Source organism: Rhinatrema bivittatum, chromosome 1 (genome assembly GCF_901001135.1).
Source record: "Rhinatrema bivittatum chromosome 1, aRhiBiv1.1, whole genome shotgun sequence".
In the NCBI taxonomy this organism is placed as follows: Eukaryota; Metazoa; Chordata; class Amphibia; order Gymnophiona; family Rhinatrematidae; genus Rhinatrema; species Rhinatrema bivittatum.
In genome coordinates, this window is record NC_042615.1 from 568980538 (window position 1) to 569004462 (window position 23925).

Genomic DNA, 23925 nt, shown 5'->3' on the forward strand with positions numbered 1-23925 from the left:
CTTGGATCTTCTCTGACCCCAAGAACCACTCACAAGGCCATTGCCTTGTGAGTGGTTCTGTCTCCCTTTGTGGGAGCATCACTCGGTTGATTACCTCATCCCTCCAGGCCTGTGGACAGACTTTACCCTTCCCCAGGATGTATTTGTCCTGACGGCTTTGCCACCGGGGCTTAAGAGGTTTAGCATCCTTATGAACGAGGTCCAGGTCCATCCTTAGAAAGGTCTCTTGAACTGCTGGCTCTTCGGGGTTGTGGCTAGGTGGACCCATTGTATGCTGATCCAAATGGGTTTTGGGATACGGTAACCAAGGAAATACTCCGACTTCCATCATCCCTTGACTAGCCAGAGTCTTCAGGTGTACCCAGCTGGTGGGATATGGTTGATGGTCCTCATGAACACATGCCAATGTCACTACGTTTCCAGCTTCAAAATGGATTTGTTTCAGTAAATCACTCTATACCAGCGTTTTGACACTACTGGAGTCCATTAGCGCTTGGGTGGGAACCCCATTCAGCTTCACAGGTATCACATTTAGAGGCTCCCTGGCTGGAGACATGTACTAAGTTGCAACAGTAAGAAGTTACCGCATTAGTGTTCATTGCCTCCAGTTCCCTGCGGGAGCAGTCTCTCATGAAATGCCCTCACTCCCCACAACAGAAGCATGTCAAGCTGACTGAAGGTTGCCTCAGTCGGGCCTGTCATGGAGGTTCCAGGCTCCACCGTTCCCTCTCTATGTTGAGGGGTTTCTCGTGGCAGGATGATAGTGTGGGCATGATCTGGGCCTAATGGTATGCCTCTGCTACTTCCAGGGCTTTTTCCATCATTAGGTCCAGATGCCAGCAAATCAACTGCCACATAGGTGGACAGACTGTTCTGGAACTGCTCCAGCAAAATGGCTTTGGCCAGTTTTCCCATCTGAATGCAGACTCTTCCAGGTGGCATCTTTGAGGTGGCGGAACAAGTTCCTAGTGTTCTCTCCAGCCCATAAAACTCCTCCTCAAAATCGCTGTCAGTATGCTTCTATGGTGATTCCAGCTCTTTGCAGGATCGTTGTCTTGACTTCTGGGCACATGGCTTCCCCTCTGGATTGACTGTTTGATAAGCCTCTTGACATGGTCTGGTAAGTACATTTCCCAGGTAGATAGCCCACCTATCTTCAGGCTAGCCTGCCAGCCTTGCAGTATGCTCAAGGTTCTTCAAGAACCCCTCCGAATCCTCTTCCGGGGTCATCTTGAGTAGGGTTGTCGACATTGGCGGTGGAGAGGCCACAGCAATTTGCACCAACTGGGCAATCTGCATAAGAATGGTATGTTTCTGCATCCATTCCAGGCAAATCAGGGGGCCAAACAGCGTCTTCCTGGTCTAATCGACTTGCCATAGATGAGGAACCTGAACTTCAGGAGGAAGAGGAAGGCGAGCTGGTTGATCCACTATGTGAGGAAGACTAAGACCGCCTGTGCCTCGCACGCTTGTGCCTATCCCTGCCGCTACGCCCCTTACAAGAAACATTATCTACATTTTGCGCGGTAGACTTACCATGTTTCTCGGTAGGCTGCGGCACCGGTGCAGGAATCTTTTCCTGCGGTTTCGGTGTCAAGGATCTGTGACCAGCGTTGCTGGGATGGGGCTCGGCTGAGCGCTCGGATTACAAATGTTGCCACTGACTGCGTGTGTCATCATCCCCATCTCGATGCGGGCTGCCTAAGGGCACTGCAGGCTCCTCCTGGATTGGTCAGGGTAGTGACTGCGCTCTCCAAATTCCTTGCCACTATCAGGATATGGTGAGAAATCCTGGTAGTGGTAAGGGGAATATCTAAATGTAGTTGGAGATTAGAGGGGGCATTTTTCATGCATGGACCAGGGATCAACAGCAAGAGGTCTGTACTTCCAATGATGCATGAAACTGTCAGGATACCTTGGGGGTGACCGCCGATGGACCACCGGTACAGCCTGTACCATGGACCAAGACTTTCGTGGAAATGCTCAGAAGATGAGCGAGAAGCCAGCCAAGATGGGGATCTGTACTGTAGATCCTCCCTGAGCTATGTGTGCTCCTGATGCTAGGGCTTGCGAGAAGGTGCCGAGACATGTTCTATGTGGCCGGCTGGGTTTTGCACACCTATATCAAGTAACATACTGGGAATGACAGGAGGGACGACTTCTGTCTGGAGAACCACCTGGTCCTTGATTTCATTGGGAGCAAGCTGCGGCATCTCAGTGTTGAAGACAATGAAACTGCAGCTGCAAACCCCCCTGCGCTTTTCCTCCCTTTGTCTCACAGGATTAGCCAAATTAAGTTTTATGTTTGGGGTCTTTCTGACCTTTTCCCCATGTTTCACAGGCCCATTATCCGATTTTGCTCCTCGAGGCACCTCAGGTGCCCTACCTCCTCCCCACTGGCTTCTAGCTCCCCTCCAGTCAGAAATGCTAGCGGGCGGGAGGGCCATAGAGTTGGGATCTAAAGATTCCGGACCAATGGGCACCTCAAGGGCAGGGGTGCCTAAAACCCCCGAGGCACGTTGTGCTGGGGCCTGCCTCAGGGACATCTGTTGCAAACGTTGGCAGCACCTCCTTACAGATAGGCGTGATCCTGACACTTATCGGCCAAATCTTACCAAATCAAAATAATAATTAAATCTTTTTTTTTTTTTTTTTTAAATAAAAGAGTGGGGTCTAGGGAAATGGGGAATGAATGAGCAGTGAAAGGGGCTGCGAAAGAGGCAGGTAACAATTAATTTGAGCCGGCTGAGCCTCCTGTACACTCAAAAAAAAAGTCCTGCTGTTTTAAGGTCCCCAAAAGAAAAGGAAAATGAAAGAAAACTTTTTTTTTTTTAAATTTAATTGCAGTGGGAGTGCTGCTTCAGCACTACTCATCAGTGTGATTGGGCAGGTCTCGAACCTGTAGCCCTGCAGGACTGGAACCGGCTCAACAATCAGCACCACTTCAGGGCTGAATGAGGAAGAGGCTGAGCTGAGGGAGTACGGCAGGTTTTAAATCTCCCGCTGGCCACCCTTCCTCCTAAAGCGATATCATGCACTCCTCCGAGCCAATCGGGTAGCCCGACGTCAGGGCACGCTTTGCTGATATCACTGCCCTCGACCAACCCGGAGGAGCGGCTTCAACAGCGGCGCTGCCAGGAAGAGGATCCCCGCGGTGCCAGCAGCATGATGCCGGCACCATCATCCTTTAACGCGGGGGATAGGGAACGAAACCCCCCCCCCCCAGCGCACTTGAGGTAAGGCCAGGTGTTGTGGGGGTGCTGGACACCCGGTTATTCGTGGCACCTGCACATCCATGCTGGGGGCCGCCCATTAGCCTAATTTTGGCTTACATGAGGTTTTTGCTGAGCCCTTAAAGATGGCTTTTTCACATCCTATTTGTGACTTCAGGCTCCTAAGCGGGAAGCTTTTTCAAGGCATTGTCACTGATCTTGTGGCACTTATTCTTTTTATCCAATTATGTATTGAACCCCTTCTACAGTAAGAAATATATATGTCAGGAGATGACTGATTGTATGTCTATGTCCTTTGCTCTGGAATTCTTTACCACTTACCGTATTTTTCGCTCCATAAGACGCACCTGACCATAAGACGCACCTAGGATTCAGATGGGGAAAATAAAAAAAAAAAAAAATTGTGCTAAACCGGCTCTGCGTCTGGGCGTCTTATGGAGCAAATTAGGGGAGTGCATAGCTTTTTTTTTTCTCCCCATTTTGTTTTCGGGTCTGGGGAGGGCCATTTCGGTCCACTCCCCAGATCAGAAACTTTTCTTTCTCTGGGAACCCCTCCTCCCAAAAAAACCCCCCATCCCAACCCTTTAAATTAACAACCCCCACCCTCCTGACCCCCCAAGACCTGCCGACTTAATTTCCTACAACCCCCCACCCTCCTGACCCCCCCAAGACCTGCCAAACATCCCTGGTGGTCCAGCGGGGGTCCAGGAGCGGTGTCCTGGGCTTGGGCCGTCGGCTGCCAGTAATCAAAATGGCGCCGACAGCCCTTTGCCCTCACTATGTCACTGAGACCGACCAATAGCAGCGGTCGATCCCAGTGACATAGTGAGGGCAAAGGGCCGTCGGCGCCATTTTGTTTACTGGCAGCCGACAGCTCACGCCCAGGAGATCGTTCCCGGACCGCTCCTGGACCCCCGCTGGACCACCAGGGACGTTTGGCAGGTCTGGGGGGGTCAGGAGGGTGGGGGGGGTTGTAGGAAATTAAGTCGGCAGGTCTTGGGGGGGGTCAGGAGGGTGGGGGGTTGTAGGAAATTAAGTCGGCAGGTCAGGAGGGTGGGGGGGTTGTAGGAAATTAAGTCGGCAGGTCTTGGGGGAGTCGGGGGGGGTTTGTTAGATTTTTGTTTGTTTTTTTTTTTATATTCGCTCCATAAGACGCACATACATTTCCCCCCCACTTTTGGGGGAAAAAAAGTGCGTCTTATGGAGCGAAAAATACGGTATGCTTAGATGGGAGAAAGAGTTTATTAAATTTGGGAAAATTTGAAGACTTTGCTGTTCTTAAGAGCCTTTACTTCAAATGTTTTAGAAGGTACTGTATTTATTTCAGAGGCTATATTATGTTTTATAATTTTATTCATTATGACTCCATTTTATTATTACTCAAATGTTTTCTTAACTTTTATTTGTCTGTTTTTGTTTCTAACTTTTTTTTTTTTTTGTAGATCTCCTTATTTGTCAAGAAAAGTGACAGGTGAAACTTGTTGAAGACCCAGCTGACTGAACAGAAGAGTTGTCTAAAACATTGGTGACTGGTGGTTCCAATCTTGGAACACTGTTTGTGTAAGGTGCATTCTTTTGAAGATTGACTATGTGTGATTGATTATGCCCGTGCTGAATGGCAGGGAGTGATTGTGAAAGACATCCCTCCAATTTAGAACACTGTTTTTTCATTTAAACACTGTGTGGTCTTCAGGTTTATATATGTACATTAATTGAAATAAACTGGCTTTCTTATATTTTCTTTTTTTGGGTTTTTTTTTTTTTTTACTGTATCAATAATGGTATATGGTTTTTTGGGTTTTTTTTGCTATGTTGCTAGATGAGACATTCTATGCATGACTTGAGGACGACTGAGTTGGTGTTGGGATGCATATTCCTAAACTGGTTGAACTATTTTTGATCTTTATCTACTGTCATTTACTAGCTACTGGAGGCATACCGCAATAGTAAGAGATTCTATTTCTGCCATTTGATTTGTGGGGTTCATGACTTCATGTGGGTGGGGCCTTGTTAATGTGAAGATTTGTCCCTGTTTCCCACTTCATGATACTTTGAATACTGAAGATCTGATTGGTTGGATCATTTTATTATTTATTTAGTGCTTTTTTATACCGACATTCATAATACAGATCATATCATATCGGTTTACAAGAAACAAAGGGTTAAACGTTAACATGAACATAGAGGAAGGCAAAAGTTACAATAAAACAGGGGTAATGGAACTGGGCAGAAGAGGAGCCAATAGCAGAAGATAACTCGGTAACTATAACAACAACAAATCATTTACAATATCGATAATGGAGAGCATTGAATAGAGGGCATTGGTATATGACTATAGCTGAGATGGGCCTGAATTAAGGGAAGGCTTGTTGAAACACTGTGTAATGTTCTAGGATTGGTATTTTACCATTTTAAAAACAGCCAGGGTGGATGCTGGTTTACATTTAGATATATGTGTGTAGATTTTTCATGCTAAAGTTGTTTGATGTGATGTGATAAGGATTCTGTTGCTTTGATGCAGATCTATTTGAAAACAAGGGCCTATGTTAGGTATTTTTTGAACTTTTCCCTGACCTGTTTGTCTATATCCTTGAAGTCAGTTAAGTATTCCACTGCAATTTGGCATTGGTTTGTAGCAACTGGCCAAATCTCAAGAAGTTTTTAATCTCAGTGTACTGTGAATGTTTGAATTATGTAGTCCAGAAACGTCTAAATGATTGCTTTGGAAAATGATCTTCCTAACTTTGGAGGTTTATTCAATCGTGCAGCCAGAGATAACTGGCTAATTTAGCTGGCTATCTCAGCTCCTCCCAGTTATGATCCCTGAATGCCTCTAACTTAGACCTAGATTCATCATTTCGCTATAAAAATAGTGAAAACAGTGCCCATGATTTAAAAAAATGGAGCGTGGATAGGCTAGTTTTCCTGATACTGCATTGTGCGTGCAATACATTTATCTCACCGCATGTTATTTTCACATCGCACACTGAGTAATCTACTGCAGCTGCATTAGCCAGTTGAAAAGGTTATCATCATGAATAGCGGTTTGGGTTGCTGGAGAGAGAAGAGAGAGCGCCTTTGTAGAGTCTCACAAAAAAGTTAACTATTTATACCACTGTAAGAGGGGGCTCTAGTAACTCGGGGTGAAGTTTGTGGGGTGGGGTGAGTTTTGGGGGGAGTTTTACATGCACAGTAATATGGACGAACAGCACTGTTGTCATCAGTGAAGATTTATTTATTTATTTATTTATTATTTTTATATACCGACATTCATCTCAATTGAGATATCATACCGGTTTACATTCAGGTACTGTAGGTATTTCTCTATCCCCAGAGGGCTTACAATCTAAGTTTGTACCTGAGGCAATGTAGGGTAAAGTGACTTGCCCAAGGTCACAAGGAGTGATTGCGGGACTTGAACCTTGGTCCAGTGCTCTAACCACTAGGCTATTCCTCCTCCCTTTAATGCGATTTGGAGTGATAAAAGATAAAAGAGTACCATTTATTCTCTATCTAGCTTGACTGCAGCTAGGTAAAGAGAACATGGTACAAATCTACTCTTCTTTTACTCTTCCATTTACTCCGTCCAAACTCCTCCCACTCAAATACTAATTTTAAATTTATATACGCATTGCGTGATGTGGTATTTATCACGAGCATTAAGGTGTTATCGCAGGCATTAGGGCCCTAACATGCGCAATAGTGCCCTAACGCATTTTGATAAATGACCCTGTTAGGCTAAATTCTAGCCGGCTATCTTATTAGCCGGCTAGAATTTAGCCAGATAAGTTCCCAAATATTAATTTACCAGGCTAACGTCTGAGCTATTCTACTAAATGCTTTTGAATATGGATCTCAAAAAGACAATGTCCATGGAGGGGAGGGGGGGCCCAATGATTATAACACATTGATGCAAGCTTCAACTTTTGAGATGTGCACGATTTCAATACTTAGAATTCCTTAAAAGTTTTTGGATATTGTATTGTGTGAAAATTTGAGAATCTTTTGTCGTACAATTTTTATGAAATTGTTTTCATATATCACTATACTTTGAGTGGTAGTACTCGGCCCCCTTTTTTGGTCTGTGTCTAGCACAACAACAGGGTCATTCATCAAAATGTGTTATGGAGAATGAGACGTACAAACACGACAGTAGACCTCAGTGAAGATTTGTCATCATTTGGAATGAGTAAAGTCATACAAAGATGAGCATGATGGACTCTACCAGCGTTCCATCAAGCTAGAGTGAAAGAACATTGAAGAAATCTCATCTTTGTGTGGCTTTCCTCACTCCAAATGATATCAAATCTTCATTGAGGTCTACTGTGCTGTTCGTACATCTCACTGTGCATGTAAAACTGGTTCCAAAACCCTACACCACCACCAAAACCTCACCTCAAGTTACTAGTTGGCCCCCTTATAGTGATATAAATAGTTCACTACTATGAAGGCCCTATAAAGAGTGTCTCAGTCTCTCTCTCCCTCCACCCCCACAGTGTAAATGCCTGTCTTGGCACTTCGCAAGTAGCAATGCGCAAGTATCACAGGATGCGATAATTCTAAAAGTATCAAAACCACACCCCTTTTTCTTATCGCAGGTGTTATCCATGCAAAATAGCAGCATTTTGATGAAACTAGGGGTAAAATCTCCAAGCCCAACAGAACAAATGGCCAATGGGGCTCATTGTAAAACTACGCCAGTTTGCAAGACTGAGATGAAAAAAAAATTAGTTAAGAGACAGTGAAAACCTTCACCAAACCAATCACAGAGTTTAGTTTTAGTTCATTTTATTTCTTAGATCGCCTTTCCAAAATAAAAATGTGCTAACAATATGGACTATGGCATGTTAATGCCATGTATTTTTGGATGTGGAGTAAAGTTAAATAATAGTGGCATCTAATACTAGCTGTGAAGCATTTTGTTTTGCATGTGCTTTCACTCTGAAAACTGGTACAAAGCCCACAGATAAAAGTATACACAGACTGTCTTAAATGCAGGCAATTTTAAAATTGCCCCATAAGTGGTTGTACAACCAAGAAAACAAGTCTGTATGATAATATACATTGAGTTATTAATGCAAAAATCAAATAAGCTAATGAGAAAAATATGCTGAGAATCAGACCTGAGCTGGTCATACGTGTACATGAATCCAGTTTAACATTTGCCTGGGAGATTTTGCATGCAGGAATACAAAGAGACCATAGATTTTGTGCCTGATTCACAAAGGCTTTTCTCTCTATGGGGAAGAAAGTTAGGGAATCAAGCCTTTTAAGTATATAAAGCTGATGTGTATCTGAAAAACAGTGTCTAATGTGAAGGTAAATTGAATTTTATAGTATTGGTTTGCCTAACAACTCCTTTTTAAAAAATCATACTGGAAAATGCAGGGTCTCTCTGATCCTGGGAAGGTCACAGAACTGTTGTGTAGATAAGTTACTTCACTGTGTGGACTTGCGCCTCACTTTTATCTTGCCTTTTCATTTTAGAAACTACGGAATTTCCACTACTAACTCTGGTTTATCCCAAGGGACGGAAACATAATTAACCGCACACCATATAAAATACAAGTTACTGGACCATCACACTTTAATTACACCCACAATCCAAACATAGAGGAGAGGATATCATGTTTCTTCCTTCTTAAAGCACAGTGGTGGTACACTATCTGTTCTACAGATCTCTTACAATATTTAACTTGGGCCCATCAAGCTGTTGATTCAAGGCAATGCACTGTGATAAATGATGCAATTATGAAGCAGGCTATTCAAGTTACCTGTGCTAAAAACTTAGTCACAACAAGTGTTATTTTTTTTAAATTTTGTTTGTTACTTATCATTTGGACTGCCAGTGGAGAACCTGGTCTAAATCAATCAATAAAGATTTCTGGTTCCCCATTTTGCATTAGAATTATCTGAACCCATATGGTTCACTGAGAGGTCATACCCGGCAAATGTCATAATTGCTTACACACACTCTGCCAAAAAAAGAAAAAAAATATAAACACATAGGGAAATTTTACTGCACAGCTGCATTAAAGACTTTCCAAAAATCATTCCAATGGTACTAATACTGGTGCTACAGAGAGCTGTAAATCTAGGCACGTTTATAATAAATCTGTTGTCTGAAGATAATTCCCATTTATGCTGCATACCTTCAAATTACACACATAGCTGCCAACAATTCCCTGCACAAGTACTGATGAAAATATTAAATATATATATCAGAGAACCCTAAACCCTAAAATAAGGTAAGTAACACCACTAATGTTTTAAATGATTTGAAAGATGATTAATGTTGCAAGCTTTAATACATAATGGCAAAAAATATCAAAACTATTCAAAAAAATAAAATTTTCACAATAACATATATTTATCAATTGCCCTGGTCAATCATTCCTCATTCACATCGTTCTAAACTCTCTGTAATGTTATGCATTTATAACATGTATATATAACGACATAAAACATTGTCAAAATATATATAAAGTGCTTGTAATAAAACAATGACACACACTTGCAATAGAGCTGGCCTTCAAGAAAGATACTTTGTGACTTGCAAATGAGTAACATGGAAGATACCTTCATTAAAAAGGGGATATAGCTGAATCACAGTCCACAAGAAAGGATACTTTGTAATTGCTTCACAGGACTGCTGTTCTAATGATGTTTCTTAGTTTCTGTTCTACTTCTGCTATATCCTGTATTCCCTCTGTCCCTACAAAGGCCTCCGTTTTGCTGTATAGGCTTCCTCAGGGGAAAATATTGTTCATAGCTATTCTTGCGTTGATACCATGGACTGTATTTAGTGAAGAGGACTCGATCTCTTATTGTTGATTCTTTATATGTCGATTTGCCAATTCAGTGTCTCAAGACTTCAACTGTTAATTAACTGCTTGCCAAATGCAGCAAAATCATCTGTGAATTTCTAATGTCTTCTTAATGTGTTGGAAACCTTTTCAAGTCTCTTTGCTGGAACTGTATCTGGAGCAGAATTCAATGCAGTACAACGTCTGTACTGCAAAGAGGCATTGAAGTCTGCCCCAGATACAGTTCCAGCAAAAGGACTTGAAAAGGTTTCCAACACGCTAAGACGACATTGGAAATTCACAGATGAAAAAATAGCAAATGCAGTACAATAGGAGGCAAGATTTTTTTTTAAGATGTCAGTGATAGGAGGAAGTACAAACATGGCATTATGAGAGTCAGAGAAGAAGGGGAGGCATATGTAGATGCTAATGAAGAAAAGGTGGGATTGTTCCAGAAGGTGGGTCAGCAAACCTTCATTGGGAAGCTCAGAAAGACCCGCCATCCGAGCCCGCTCTTCTCTTGGGCTGTCGTGGACGAAAGGACTGAGATCTACTGAAAGGCAGAGTCCAATGAAAGGTCGACCCTCTGTAGGGACAAAACCGCCCTGGAACCCCGGAGATGACCTCTTATACCAAAGGGGAGCTGTAACTGCTTCTTATCCCATGGCAACTGAGGAACCGGAGACTCGCCCCACTTATTGGCCAGTTTCTCCAATGCACTCCCAAACAAGAGCGAGCCTTTAAGGGGCATCTTGGTAAGATTAACTTTGGATACTGCATCAGGACCAATTTCACAACCGGAGTTGATGTCTGGCTGCTATCAATGAATCCACTCCTCTGGCCGAGGTACGGACCAAATCACAGCCTATGTCTGCTACCGTGTTTCCCCGAATATAAGACAGCGTCTTACTTTCTTTTTACCCCCAAAAGTCCCACTATGTCTTACTTTCAGGGTATGTCTTATATTGGAAAAACAGTCGAATTTTTTAAATACCTGTCGGAGGGCCGCGTGGGTCCAGGCGGCCGGCGGGAGCCGGGTGGTCGCGTGTTAAATCTAGGCCGCGGGCGGGTGGACGCGCGTTAGTTCGAGACGGCCGGCGGGCGGCCGCGTGTTAAATCTAGGCCGGGTCGCACAGGCGCGCATTCATTCACTGCCGGTGGGGCAGCCCCCACCGGCAGTGAATGAATGCGACCCCTGCGATTCGATGCTCAAGGCAGTCACATGCCGTGACGTCACGGCATGTGACTGCCTTGAGCATCGAATCGCAGGGGTCGCACAGGCGCGCATTCATTCACTGCCGGTGGGGGCTGCCCCACCGGCAGTGAATGAATGCGCGCCTGTGCGACCCGGCCTAGATTTAACACGCGACCACCCGCCGCCCGCCGGCCGTCTCGAACTAACGCGCGTCCACCCGCCGCCTGGAACAAGCGCCCACCCGCCCGCGGCCTAGATTTAACGCGCGTCCACCCGCCCCGCCGCCGCCGCCTGGAACAAGCGCCCCACCCGCCCGCGGCCTAGATTTTACCGCGCGTCCACCCGCCCCCCCCCCGCCGCCGCCGCCGCCTGGAACAAGCGCCCACCCGCCCGCGGCCTAGATTTACGGTAACACGCGACCACCCGGCTCCCGCCGCCAGCCGCCTGGACCCACGCGGCCCTGCGACAGGTATTTAAAAATAATTTTTTTACTACGTCTTACTTTCGGGGGATGTCTTACATTAGCCGACCCCCCTAAATTCCCACTACGTCTTACTATCAGGGGTGTCTTACTATCGGGGAAACACGGTAAAAAGGCAGCAGCAGGCTCCATAACCACTCTGGAATTCCTTCCAGACTCATCAACCTCCTGAGAGAGAAGCAGGCAAGAACGCACCACTAGGGCTCAACAGGAAGCAATCTGTAAAGTCATCGCCACTGCCTCAAAGGCTTGTTTAAGAATAGCCTCAAACTAAATCTGGCATAATTTTAGGCTATCCTGGATGGGGAGAATACCTGACAATCACTTAACTGACCATGGTAACCTTAAAATATTCACAATTGGACCGTTGGTAAATATGTGACTAGTGTTATAGAAGGTACTAATAAGTCCAGCATTCTAATTCTATACAATATGCAATATGATTTAAGCCCTTGAAAAAGGATCGTTAAATGCGAAACACGGTCCCGTGTCGGGCAGAGTTACTGGGCAGAGCTATCTTGGAGCAGAAGGCTTTCATCATCAAATAGCTTTAAGATAAGTGATGTGGCGAAGAAAAGTGAACGTATAGACTACAGTTAATTTGCACAAATAAGGGGATGTGGCTCAATTTCTAAAAAAAATCTTAAAGAATGAACTTTTAATGACCAATGATTATACATAAGGCTGAGTTCGAAAGTTATTCTCATAAAACTATACTCAACGATTGTGTTCGTTGAGTATAAAATTAGAATGCTGGAGTTATTGGTGCCTTCTATAACACTGGGGAGAATAGCTATTAAAATGAATGTCCTCCCTAGGTTGCTATAATTTATTTCAGACACTCCCTGTAGACATTCCCAACAGCTTATTGAAACTTATGCAGAGGCGTATCTTTGGCTTCATATGGAAGCGCAGGCCACCACGAATAGCTAGCCAAATATTATGCCAACCCAAGGCTCAAGGTGGCATGGGGGTGCCGCATGTTGTAAAGTATTTCACAGCTGCACAGTTGAGGGCCACAGTTGAATGGCACATGAGGGAACCCGTAAAGCCTTGGGTAGACATTGAACAAACACTGGCTGGTGGGGTAGATCTGGCTGGGCAGATGTGGCTTCCCAGGGCTAGTCGGATAACTGAGAAAATACGATCCCCGTATACTCCATCTTAACGTTCAAGATTTGGAGTAGATGGAAGGGCTACCTGAGGAAAGACCAGCTGCTATATCAGGGTACGCCTATATGCAACAACAAACAATTTCCACCAGGGCTCACCCCAGGAAGGTTTCACAGAAGGGAAGAGCATGGCACATGATATCTAGGCCAGTTATGGGAGCAAGGGCACATAATGAGCTTTGCCACTTTTTGGGATAAATATCAAGTACCCATCTCTGATATTTATGCATATATAAAAAATTAGTCACTGCATGACATCACTGGCTACTAAGACCCACTTGACACTAGACAGATCATTATTTGAAGGACTCTGCTTTACGTCTGGCAAGCCTAAGAAGTTGATTTCCAAAATATATTTACTCTTGGTATGATTAGATAAAAATATTCCTAATCACATTAGAGCATGGGAAGGTGACCTAGGGGTTTCTTTAGTTGAATCTGAATGGGACACATGTTTCAATGGTATTAAGAAAAGTTCAGTTTCTGCTATGCTTATGGAGAACAGCTATAAACTATAACATAGATGGTATTTAACACCTTATAAATTGAGTAAGATGAACCCCAAATTGGCTATTAAATGTTGGAGACGATGTGGGGGAGGGGGGGGGAGGGGGATGGGACGTTCCTTCATACGTGGTGTTCGTGCCCCGTTGTTGTTAAATTATGGGACTCTTTTTTGCTATCTCTCCGACATACTGGACACATTGATAGCTAAAAATATTAAAAGCTGCTTACTTTCGTTTCCAACTTTGCCCCTGGACAAATATCAACAGATCTTTGCTACTCAAGTGATTCTTGCTATTCGCTTACTTCTGGCTGCAACATGGAACAAGTGGAATGCCCGGGTCTGGAAGACGTTTTACGGAAGTTAGAGCATGTTTACTATCTCAATAAACTGACAGCCACGAGACAGGACAAGCTAGTTAAATTTCATAAAATCTGGAAAATGTATGAGCAACGGAGGCCCTCAGGCGTTGGCGAGACGTGAACGAAGATGGAAAAAAAAACACAGAAGCACAATGGTTGTTTTTATTTTTTTTTAGCATGTTTTATTCTTTATTCTTTTTTATTTTAGCTTTATGCATTTTACAATAATTACAAGATACAAGTCTTGAACGGAAATACAGAGAGTGTAACCCCATTACATTGCAGGAAATTTTCAACAGAATCTATAATTTCTCTCTGAAAATAAAGTCCTTAATAGTGGGGGAAGGAATTATCTCAACCTAAAGCAATATTTTAAACAAACAAAGAAATCCTCAGTAGTATTACAGCAACCCTATTACTTTTATGAGGAACTGGATATATTTAAACTGGTTCCTACTGGTGTCACAGGAGATTTCCCTATTTGAAACTGTGTCAATTGCAGAGGGTCATAGAAAATATAAGTATGGTTAATCTGTTTTTATTATAAATATAAACCACAAAATACAACTATGCACTCCTTACACAACTCAACTTTAGAGACAGGGCACAATACAGAAATACCCCTGCGGCTCGGGAAGCATAAGTATTATTAACATACTTTACAATGCACTTGCATGGAAATTTTAAGAAAGACACCCCCAATCTGCAAGACCTGTGGCCTCAATAGGAGGAAAGCCTTCCTCCTCTTTTGAGTCTCACGTGAGACATCAGGGAATACTCTAACGTTGCATCCTAGAAATGAATCATTCCTGTGCCTAAAGCACATTCTCATTAATCAGTCTTTATCCGGCTCAAGTGCTAAAGTCACTATCAGCGTCGCAGGAACCGCTAAATTGGTGGTATCAGAGGTCTCCAAAATCGTCGAAATATTCAAAGTCTGTTCAGAAACTGGTACTAAAGGTATTATTCCTCCATTTTGTTCTCCCAGTCTTCTTGACTTTGGCAGGTAAAAAGATCTTTGAAATTGGTGGAATTGCATTTTCTGCAACTTGTAGTATTTCCATGAGTTATGAGTAGCTGGCTTGTTACGGCGGTTACTACCCCAAACCAAATGTACCTGATACTTCACTCTCGACGCATATCCAGCATGGCTCTCTGCTTCAACGGCAGGGGAGAAGATAAACAACCAATAAGGGCTGTATAACATAATCTGGGTAAAAACAAATGGGCATGGGTGTAGCTTGCTTATTGCGGCGGTTACTACCCCTACTACCTCTAACTAATCAAGCTAGATATTTCACTTGGATGCAGCTCCATCACCGCTCTCTGCATTAATGGTGGGGGCGCAAGGGAAATAGAACCAAGAGCTAAGAGAAACAGATAAGTATGAGAGAAAAAAATGTGTGAAGCTTGCTGGGCAGACTGGATGGGCCATTTGGTCTTCTTCTGCCGTCATTTCTATGTTTCTATGTTTCTATTAAATAATTCCCTTGGCGGGTTTAAAGGTACTTGAGGAAAATTTATAAATCTCAGGTTTCTATTTTTTATCATGCTCTCCAAATTTTCCATTTTCAAAGATATATTTTTCCTCTCTCTTATTACCGACTGAACTTGTTGAATTCCATTTATCTGATCTCTGTTAGATGATACTTGTTGTTTCAATTCTATATTGGAGTTAGCCAATACTTTAATCTTGTCCTCCAGCTCTTTAACATTCATAGGAAGCATTTGTTGTAGTATAGAAATTCTCATTTCCACTATAGTTTCCCAGATAGTTTCAAATGAGAAAACTGCAGGTCTTACCACAGTAGATATTCTAACAGGGGTTCTCCAGCAATGTATCTCCTCCAATACCGGGCTGCCCTGATGAAACTTCTGGGGTCACTGCTGCAATCGCTGCCCCGTCGGACCCTGCAGGGCTCCGCCCTTCGGCTCTTCGGTCTAGTGGCGTCTCCCTCAACTCCGAGGCAAAACTTATAACAGCAGGGTTATCCAGTGGCGTTCCTTCAGTGGGACTGAGTGGAGATAACGAGTCAGGGAGAGAGGGGAGCTCCATTTCCCCTCCCTCACTCTCCAGCAGCTGAAGTCCTGGTCTAATGTCGCTGCGCACGACATGTGCTTCCATCGGGCCAGAGACGGACGTTGTTAAAGGGGCCGCAGGGTAAGGTTCCCCCCTTGGCTTACGTTTCCTCCCCATCAGGGAAAAGGTTTAGCAAGAAATTTACACAATTTTAATTCTGCCTGAGAGAGCAGACACCAAGCTGGTCTACCGAGCGGCCATCTTGGATCTGTCCCCCTCAACACTTTTTTTTCTTTTTGATTTATAAGAACAATCATCCGTTGGGGTACGACCAGATACATCACTGTAGCTGACAAGTTATATGTTTTTGGTACATTTTCTTCTGCCACACTCATTCTTTGTAGTATGAAAAACAATAGCTTTTAAGTTATATTACTATGTCAATTGACCTGGGTTGGGGGTGGGTGGGAAGGAGGGACATGGGACTGTAAGATCGCTATATGACATTGTTGGAAGGCTGTAAGTTAACAGCTGCTACTTTATAATGTATGTTTGATGTATGGATATCAAAGGTTGGTTATTGTTCTTTATGGTTAAAATAAAACTTTAAATTACAAAAAAAAAAAAAAAAGAATAGCCTCAATCCTTCTATCATGTACATCCTTCAAGACCGCTCCTCTCTCGATGGGATAGTCATCTGCTTAGAGACGGCACATATCAGTGCATCCACTTTGGGAAAACGCAAAAGCTCTCTCACAGCCAGATCCAGGGGGTATAGGCTTTTCAATGTCTGCCCCCCCCCCTTTTTAGAATTTGCCTCTGGAGCATCCCATTCCAGATCGATCAATTATTGACTGGCATTCATCACAGGGAAAAAACAAGAGACTTTACATAAGGAAACCAAAATGGGATTCTTCCTCAGCTCAGACATGGCATCCGAACCAGGGACACACAGCTGTTTCAAGGTCTGGGAAATCAGGAGCAGCAGTTCATCTCTATGAAATAATTGCAACATAGTTCGATATAGTTCCCTGGAGGAATTTCCCCATCTTCCAGGGAATCAGGATCATCAGTGCCATCCAGATTCCTGTCAGGAATTCCCGCAGGAAGCCAAGGAAAGTTCTGGCACCTAAGCATAGGACTGGAAGAAGGAGGAGCCACTGGCTGTGCCTAAAGAAAAGTTTGCAAGCCTTGAATTCCACCCAAGAAAAAGCAGCCAGGTCCAGACCAAGCCCAGAAGGAACTAGAGCGGGTCCCACAGAACTGCCCTCGCCTCTGGAGGAGCCAGTCAAGGGAGAACCAAGGTCCGGAGTCCCCCTAGTCAACGCCGTGACCAAACTATCATCAGAATGGGAGGAATCAGGCTGCCAACTCTCCTTGAGCAGCACTGATATTGGTTAGAAGCTAGGTCAGGCTGAGAAGCCCTAATATGACAGGCACACAAATAGGAAATCACTAAGGCTTCTTGCTTACCGGTGCCATCGCGGCAGTAAACGTGTGTCTGAACGGCTCACGCTCAAAAGGAAAATGCACACAAAAAATAAGCACCTAGAAGAAAGTGCGGCAAGGCACATGCACAACCTAAGCATGTGAACAATGTAAAATTCGTGCATGTAAAATGTGCACCCAAAAACCGTGCGCTCAACACATGCGCAGAGCCGATGCACTGCGCATACTAACTGCTTGTAGAAGGTAGCAGAGCATGCACATGAGCGCACAAAAAACACCGCTGCAGCCTACCACACAGCGTGCAAGAAAAAAAGCTGAAGTGGGGGAACCTAGCCCACCAGGGGCCACTCAACCCGCCAGGCTGCCAGTTCCCCAAACCTCAATGGCAGCAGGAATTAACATCAGTAAGGTGCGTCAAACTTGGAGACCGGACGAAGTCCTGAAACCCCTCTAACTGTCTCTGATTCAAAGGTAAAACTTTTCTTTTTTTTTTAAACCTTACCTGAGCTCAGCACTTACCGGCTGAGTACAGAGATGATCTCCGCTGCGGGGTGAGAGGGCACCTGTCATCACCATCACGCGCAGCCTCCTGCACTTGCTGCCTTTCTAGCAGCTAAGTCCATGCCAGGAAACCCAGCTACTGGGACTAAGGCACACCTCTGAGGGACCATGGAAATCACCTCAGAGATTCTCAACTGGGGGGCAGGGACCTTTAGTTATCACTGAACGAGAGCGGGGCTTTTTTTTCCTTAATTTAGAATTTCAAATTTCTCCTTTGAAAAAGCTCGAAGCAATCCCCATAGGGAGATGCACGTCCACCATCTGCTGGAGACGGAGAATACTGGTAGGCTGGGGTCACCGCAGGGTTATATATACTGTGACGTCAGCTTGCTCCTTCTCCATCTGCTGGCAGGGGAGCATAAACCCATTGGCCCTGAGTCCATCTGTCTACATGCTAGGAAATTTCCATTTTTTATGGTATGTCTTATTTTGTCATTTTATATGTCAAATTTATTTTAAAAGTTGTAATTTTCTAAATGTTGATTTATTTCTACTTTTTTGAATTAAGTATGTAACCTTGTAAATCACCTAGAGCCTGGCACCAGGAGACAAATAAATAAATGAATAAATAATCTATGGAAGTATTTCTTCACAGAAAGGGTTACGGATGCACGTAACAGCCTCCCAGCAGAGGTGGTGGAGAGCAGGACAGTATCTGAATTGAAGAAAATAAGGGACAAGCACAAAAGATTTTCTGAGGGTTTGTAGAGCTAAGCAGTTGTGTGGATGGGCAGACTAGATAGGACATCTTGAGGCCATATTGTATATGCATCGGCTGTCACTTAGTTGGATAAGTCACTTAACTGGCTAAGTGACTTGGGGTGGGCAATGGGCGTAATGGTGCGGTGCTACTTAGCCAGATAAGTTATCTAAGTAGCTGTATTGAGCCTTAGCCAGTTAAGATATCTGGCTAAGTTAGATCCGCTCAATAGCAGGTCTAAACTTAGCCGGGTAATACTTATCTGGCTAAGTAGCAATTTAGCCGGGGATATTCAGTTGCATAGCCATGCTGCTGAATATCCCATCTAAACTGATATTTTTTTTTAATACTTTTCCCATGGTCTTTTTCTGCTGTCATGGGTCTACATTTCTATGTAAGTGGGAAAGTAACATCTATGTTTAATGTGTGATTGGAAGGGAAAAATAGCTGCACAGATAAAGCAAGATGACAAGAATTTTTTTCATGCATGCTAGTGAAAGGAGAAAGGGCAGAAGAGGAACTTTAAGATAGAAAAGGAGAAATGTGTGTGTGGAGGGGGGGAGGAGAGGCAAGGAAAAAGCAGAAATACTAAACAAATATAAATGTTCACTGAAGAAGAGATTAGAGAGGGACCACTAATTACTGGCAAGAGGATGAATGGCCGTGGGGTAGATATCACACCATATGTGAAAGTGTGTCTCTGTATGACACTGGAACAGGAGTGCCCAAACTGTTTTTACCTTGGCTACCTTTCCTTCTACACCAGAAGTTCCCAAACCTGTCCTGGGGGACCCCCAACCAGTGAGGTTTTCAGGATAACCACAATGAATATGCATGAAATAAAATTTGCATGCTATGGAGGCAGTGCATTCAAATTTATCTCATGCATACTCATTGTGGATATCCTGAAAACCCGACTGGCTGGGGGTGTACTCCAGGACAGGTTTGGGAACTACTGATCTACACAATTGATTGGAGGGGCTCCCCAACAAGTTGAGTTACATTAAATTTATATATATACGCACATGCGCACACATATTATATATTATATATACACACACAGGATACACTGGATTCTCGGTCTGATGTCAGTCTCTAACTAACCAATCAGCTGTTGAACCATTTACCAAGTAGAAGACAACCACACACTGGCAGCTGGCAAGTCAAGGGCCCAGTTTTTATTCTCTTCAAGTGCTGAAAAGGAGCAGACACACACAACATACAGACATCACACCACATCGAGACAGGCATAGAAAGGTAGACAGACACACAATACTCAAAAAGGGTGAGGGACAGGCACAGACACACCAGGCACACAGAGCTAGGCAAACACAGAGATAAAGACATACTACCACCCCGACAGGAAGACACACTCAGACACATCACACCCAAACAGATTCCCCACACACCCAAAGACAGAGAAGCACAGAAATAGCATACCCAGACACAGAGACAGACACCCCCACTTGCAGACACAGAGACAGATACTCCACACCTACTCACAGAGAGAGAGAGAGAGAGAGAGAGAGAGAGAGAGAGACGGATAAACCACAACACAGTCATACAAAGAGAGAAACAGAAATCCCACAATGAGAGAGAGAGGGACATACAAACGCATACCCAGACAGACCACACCAGACAGAGAGAGAGAGAGAGAGAGAGAGAGAGAGAGAGACATAAGCAGACAGGACCAAAGAGACACATCACACCAAAACAGATAGAAATACCATATCACCTTATACAGAGAGATCACTGGCCACAGCGTACAGACAAGGAGAAAGAGAATGAGACCCAGACACCTCACACCCAGACAGAGACAAAGAGGCAGATACAATACCGCACCACAATCAAACAGAGAAACACAGAACTCTTTAATCATATAGAGACACACACCCCACTCAGAAATACCACATCCAGACGCAGACACAGGCAAACAGATCATACCATGTAGACTGACAGACCACATCAGACAAACACAGAGGCAGACATTCTGTACACAGAAGGGCCCAAAGAGTGACACACCCCTCACCACCATACACAGAGAGATAAACGGATCACACCTCACCACACATACACCCACTTCTCTCTGTCCCTCTCTCCACAGAGCAGAGAGGAAACAATCACCCCAGCTTGCTTTTCTATTGATCAGAACTTGGATGAAACACAGCAAAAATACCAAAATAAAAATAAACTGGCCAAGCATGTAAGTAGGACTTACGTTTTCCTCTTCTCTACCTCCTGCCTCTCTGGCCTCCTCCCTGACACCCCCCCCCCCCCCTCCCACTCCCCTCCCCCAAAGCTTGCATCTCTCAGTAAGGAGATGAGACAGAGCTGATCTGGGCATTACTCCTTAAGTTTAAGGCTTAAGTTTTCCCCTTTCTCCATCGCTCTGGACCCCTCCCCACTGATCCCCTCAAGCTTGCTTCTCTTAGCATGAAGTCTGGGATGAGACTCCCAGTCAGGGAGCTCTGGGGACTGAGTCCTCCCCTTAAGGCTGCCATGCTAAGAGGAAGATGGAAGGGATGCGCTTGCCATGGATGCAGATCTCATATGTTCTAGCAAACCCTCATTTGAAGGAACTCCTTCCCAGGGCCTCTGGGGAGCCAGGCTCAGCACAGCAACTTATTTTTTTTTGGTTTAGCTCACAGCAGCCGGTGTCCTCTGGAGGCTTGTTCATACCACTCACTCCCTTTCCCGGTTTATGAACTGGCTTTCTCCAAACTTCTTGATCTAATGCCCTGCCTCATTTTTTACTGTCTCGTTTTATGATTTGCTAAGCTGCTGTTTGTTGTTTGCTGCTTGTTTTTATTATGTTATTGTAAACCCCCCAGCAAAGAATCTTTAAATAAAAATAAAATAAATTAAAAAAAAAAAAACCAACCCAAAACTGAAGGTGGATAAAACCATGGGGCTGAATAGGATATATTCTAGAACACGGCTTCCCAAACCTGCCCTGGAGACCCCACAGCCAGTTGAATTTTAGGGATATCTACAAAGAATATGCATGGGATAAATTTGCACACAAAGGAGCAGGCGGGGACTACCGGGCCAAAAAAAAAGAAAAGAAAAGTTGTTTAGTAAACTACTTACTAATGTACTCCTACATAACGACAGGCATCATTAGTTACTAATATACTCATACATAATGACAAGCAGTAGTAACTGGTTTTCATTTAACAGATTCTCTCAACTAAATTAGATTTTGTTTCTAAATTTTCATTGTTCTGCAAACCCCCATTTTCTCTCTCTTTTGTGCTTTCAATCAATCAAGGTATTACTGAACTACAGAACTTACCAGCAATGAATCTTTTATAATACATTCCATGTCTCCCAGGGACTGGTCCTGAAGAGAAATTAACCTTTCAAAGAGATGCAGTGCTGCTTTTTCAAGACTGGGAAGATGACGGAGCCACAGGCAGAGTACAGCTGACTTCGACAGATCAATTTTCTTCCTTGAGAAAATAGGAAGACAGATCGATGTTAGTGTGCCCAAAATTAAAAAAACAAAAACAAAAAAAAAAACAACAACATGGGGGATCTGAGCCCCTCTTCAGCCCCAGCCCAGGACAAAACAGTTTAAAATATTAAACTCTCAGGACTCTACCTTCCTCGAGCCCAGAGAGGTCCTTAGCAATTTAGAAAGCTTGCATTCGTTAACATTGAGTGAAACATATTATATAGTCTGATCCATAAAATACAGTTGTGCTCATAAATTTACATACTCCTGGCAGAATTTGTAAGAATTAAAAGTTTTAGACCTTAAGAGGAACCTTTTCACAGTAACACAGTAAATGACAGCAGATAAAGACCAAAACAGCCCATAAAGACTCGCTTTGAGTAGATGCGCATATACATTCCCACATGGAACCAACACACACACACACACACTCCCCCCCTGTGTAACTTTTAGGATGGTAACTGCCACTCCATGCAAGTTACCCCAGTGCTTCTTTACCATTCTCTTTGCCCATGCTTTTATGAAGGTGGTTACTGTTCTGGTGCTTTCGGGAGAGCATTCTGGGCATCCACCTCTCTGTGAAAAACCTATGTCCTAGCTTTCTTCCCAAGCCTACCCCTTTGGAGCTTCATATTATGACCATACAGCCAACTTTGGAAAATGATTGGGGTGCTGAATTTAATACAAATTATAGCGACCCCTGCAAAAATGAAAAACAAAACAAAAACAAAACACAATGGGTCATTAGTATTTAAACGTCCAGAGAAGAGTAGGTAATGTGGATACGGGAAATACTCGTGGCCAAAAGAAAAGCTAGAGAAGCACCAGTCATCCTCCTAAATCTCAGCTCATCCTCACCAGTCTCCTCTTTCCTCTCCTCCCTCCCTCCCACCCACAGCCCATTCACACTACAGACTCACCCCCTTCAATCTCGCCTGTCCTCAACCACTGTTAAGTTCATATGCTAATCTCTTCTTTCTCTCCCAATTTTATCCTCTTCTTCCTCCCTTCTTTACTACCGCTGCACTTTTTTTTTTCCCCACTCCTGCATCAAAATACTTAGATTATTATATTTGGGGCAGGGGGGTTTAATACCCTTCTGCCTGCTCTGCTCCCCTTTTCCTCTCCCAATTCCAATACTCTCCAGCACATTCCTCCTCACTCCTCCTCAGCCTGCTCCTCTCCTCTGCAGCTTGGTGCACCCATCCTTTCACTGTTTCACATTCTTCATCCCTCCTTGGCATTTTAGCCTTCCTTTCATCGGCAGGCTCGCTCGCCTCTCGATTTGTTATTCCCTCTCCTCCAAAGGCCTGCATCCCTTCCCAGCTGCCCTCCTCTGACCCCAAGCAGATCTATTTTTTTTTTTCCTATAGCTGCTTCTGCCTCCGCATCCTGTGCAGCACGTCTTGTGGCACTCTGATTCCAGGAGAAAATCATTCCCATGCTTGCAAGTCTCCGCACAAGACACTCTGCCACCTGCATACTGTGCCCTGACAGCTCAGCTGTCAGCATCTCCCCAACTTCAGAGCCACAACTGCACGTGGTGCTTTCCATTCTCAGCTTGCAAACACCCAGCGATAACTACTGTCTCATGTGGCTTATAACAAGGGAATTTAAAAAAAAATGTTTTGTGATAAAAGAGCAACACTATTCCCCCCTCCATTCAAGCCATGACCGGGAGCTGGCAAGGGAGAGCAATTTTAAAGAAAGATTTTTTTTTAGCCCATGGCATCGCATTCCACCACAACCTCCTCTCCTTTCCCCATCCTGCCAATAAAATGCCTTACTTGCTCAGATGATTATAGGGCTGGAGGAAAAGGGTAAATACCATTTGCTCCCCACCCCTGACCCATCCCAACTAGCACAGAAATTTTCAAAAAAAAATGTTTTCACCTTTTTGTCTGTAGTTTGAATCTATTCTCTTGTCTCTGCTTGCACTTGGTTTTCTCTTAGTTTCCTCTCTGCGTCCTCATATCTTGTCTTT

The 23925-nt window shown here is 44.1% G+C and overlaps 1 protein-coding gene across 4 annotated transcripts in view; it reads right to left on the reverse strand.

Moving 5' to 3' along the window:
• FANCC (FA complementation group C) overlaps positions 1 to 23925 on the reverse strand; it is a 566530-nt gene that overhangs the window by 155104 nt on the left and 387501 nt on the right. For all 4 annotated transcript variants that reach the window (XM_029617560.1, XM_029617551.1, XM_029617542.1 and 1 more), the window contains one exon: positions 21780 to 21936. In XM_029617560.1, coding sequence (XP_029473420.1) covers positions 21780 to 21936 — 157 coding nt within the window. The remainder of the gene's footprint in view (positions 1 to 21779; positions 21937 to 23925) is intronic.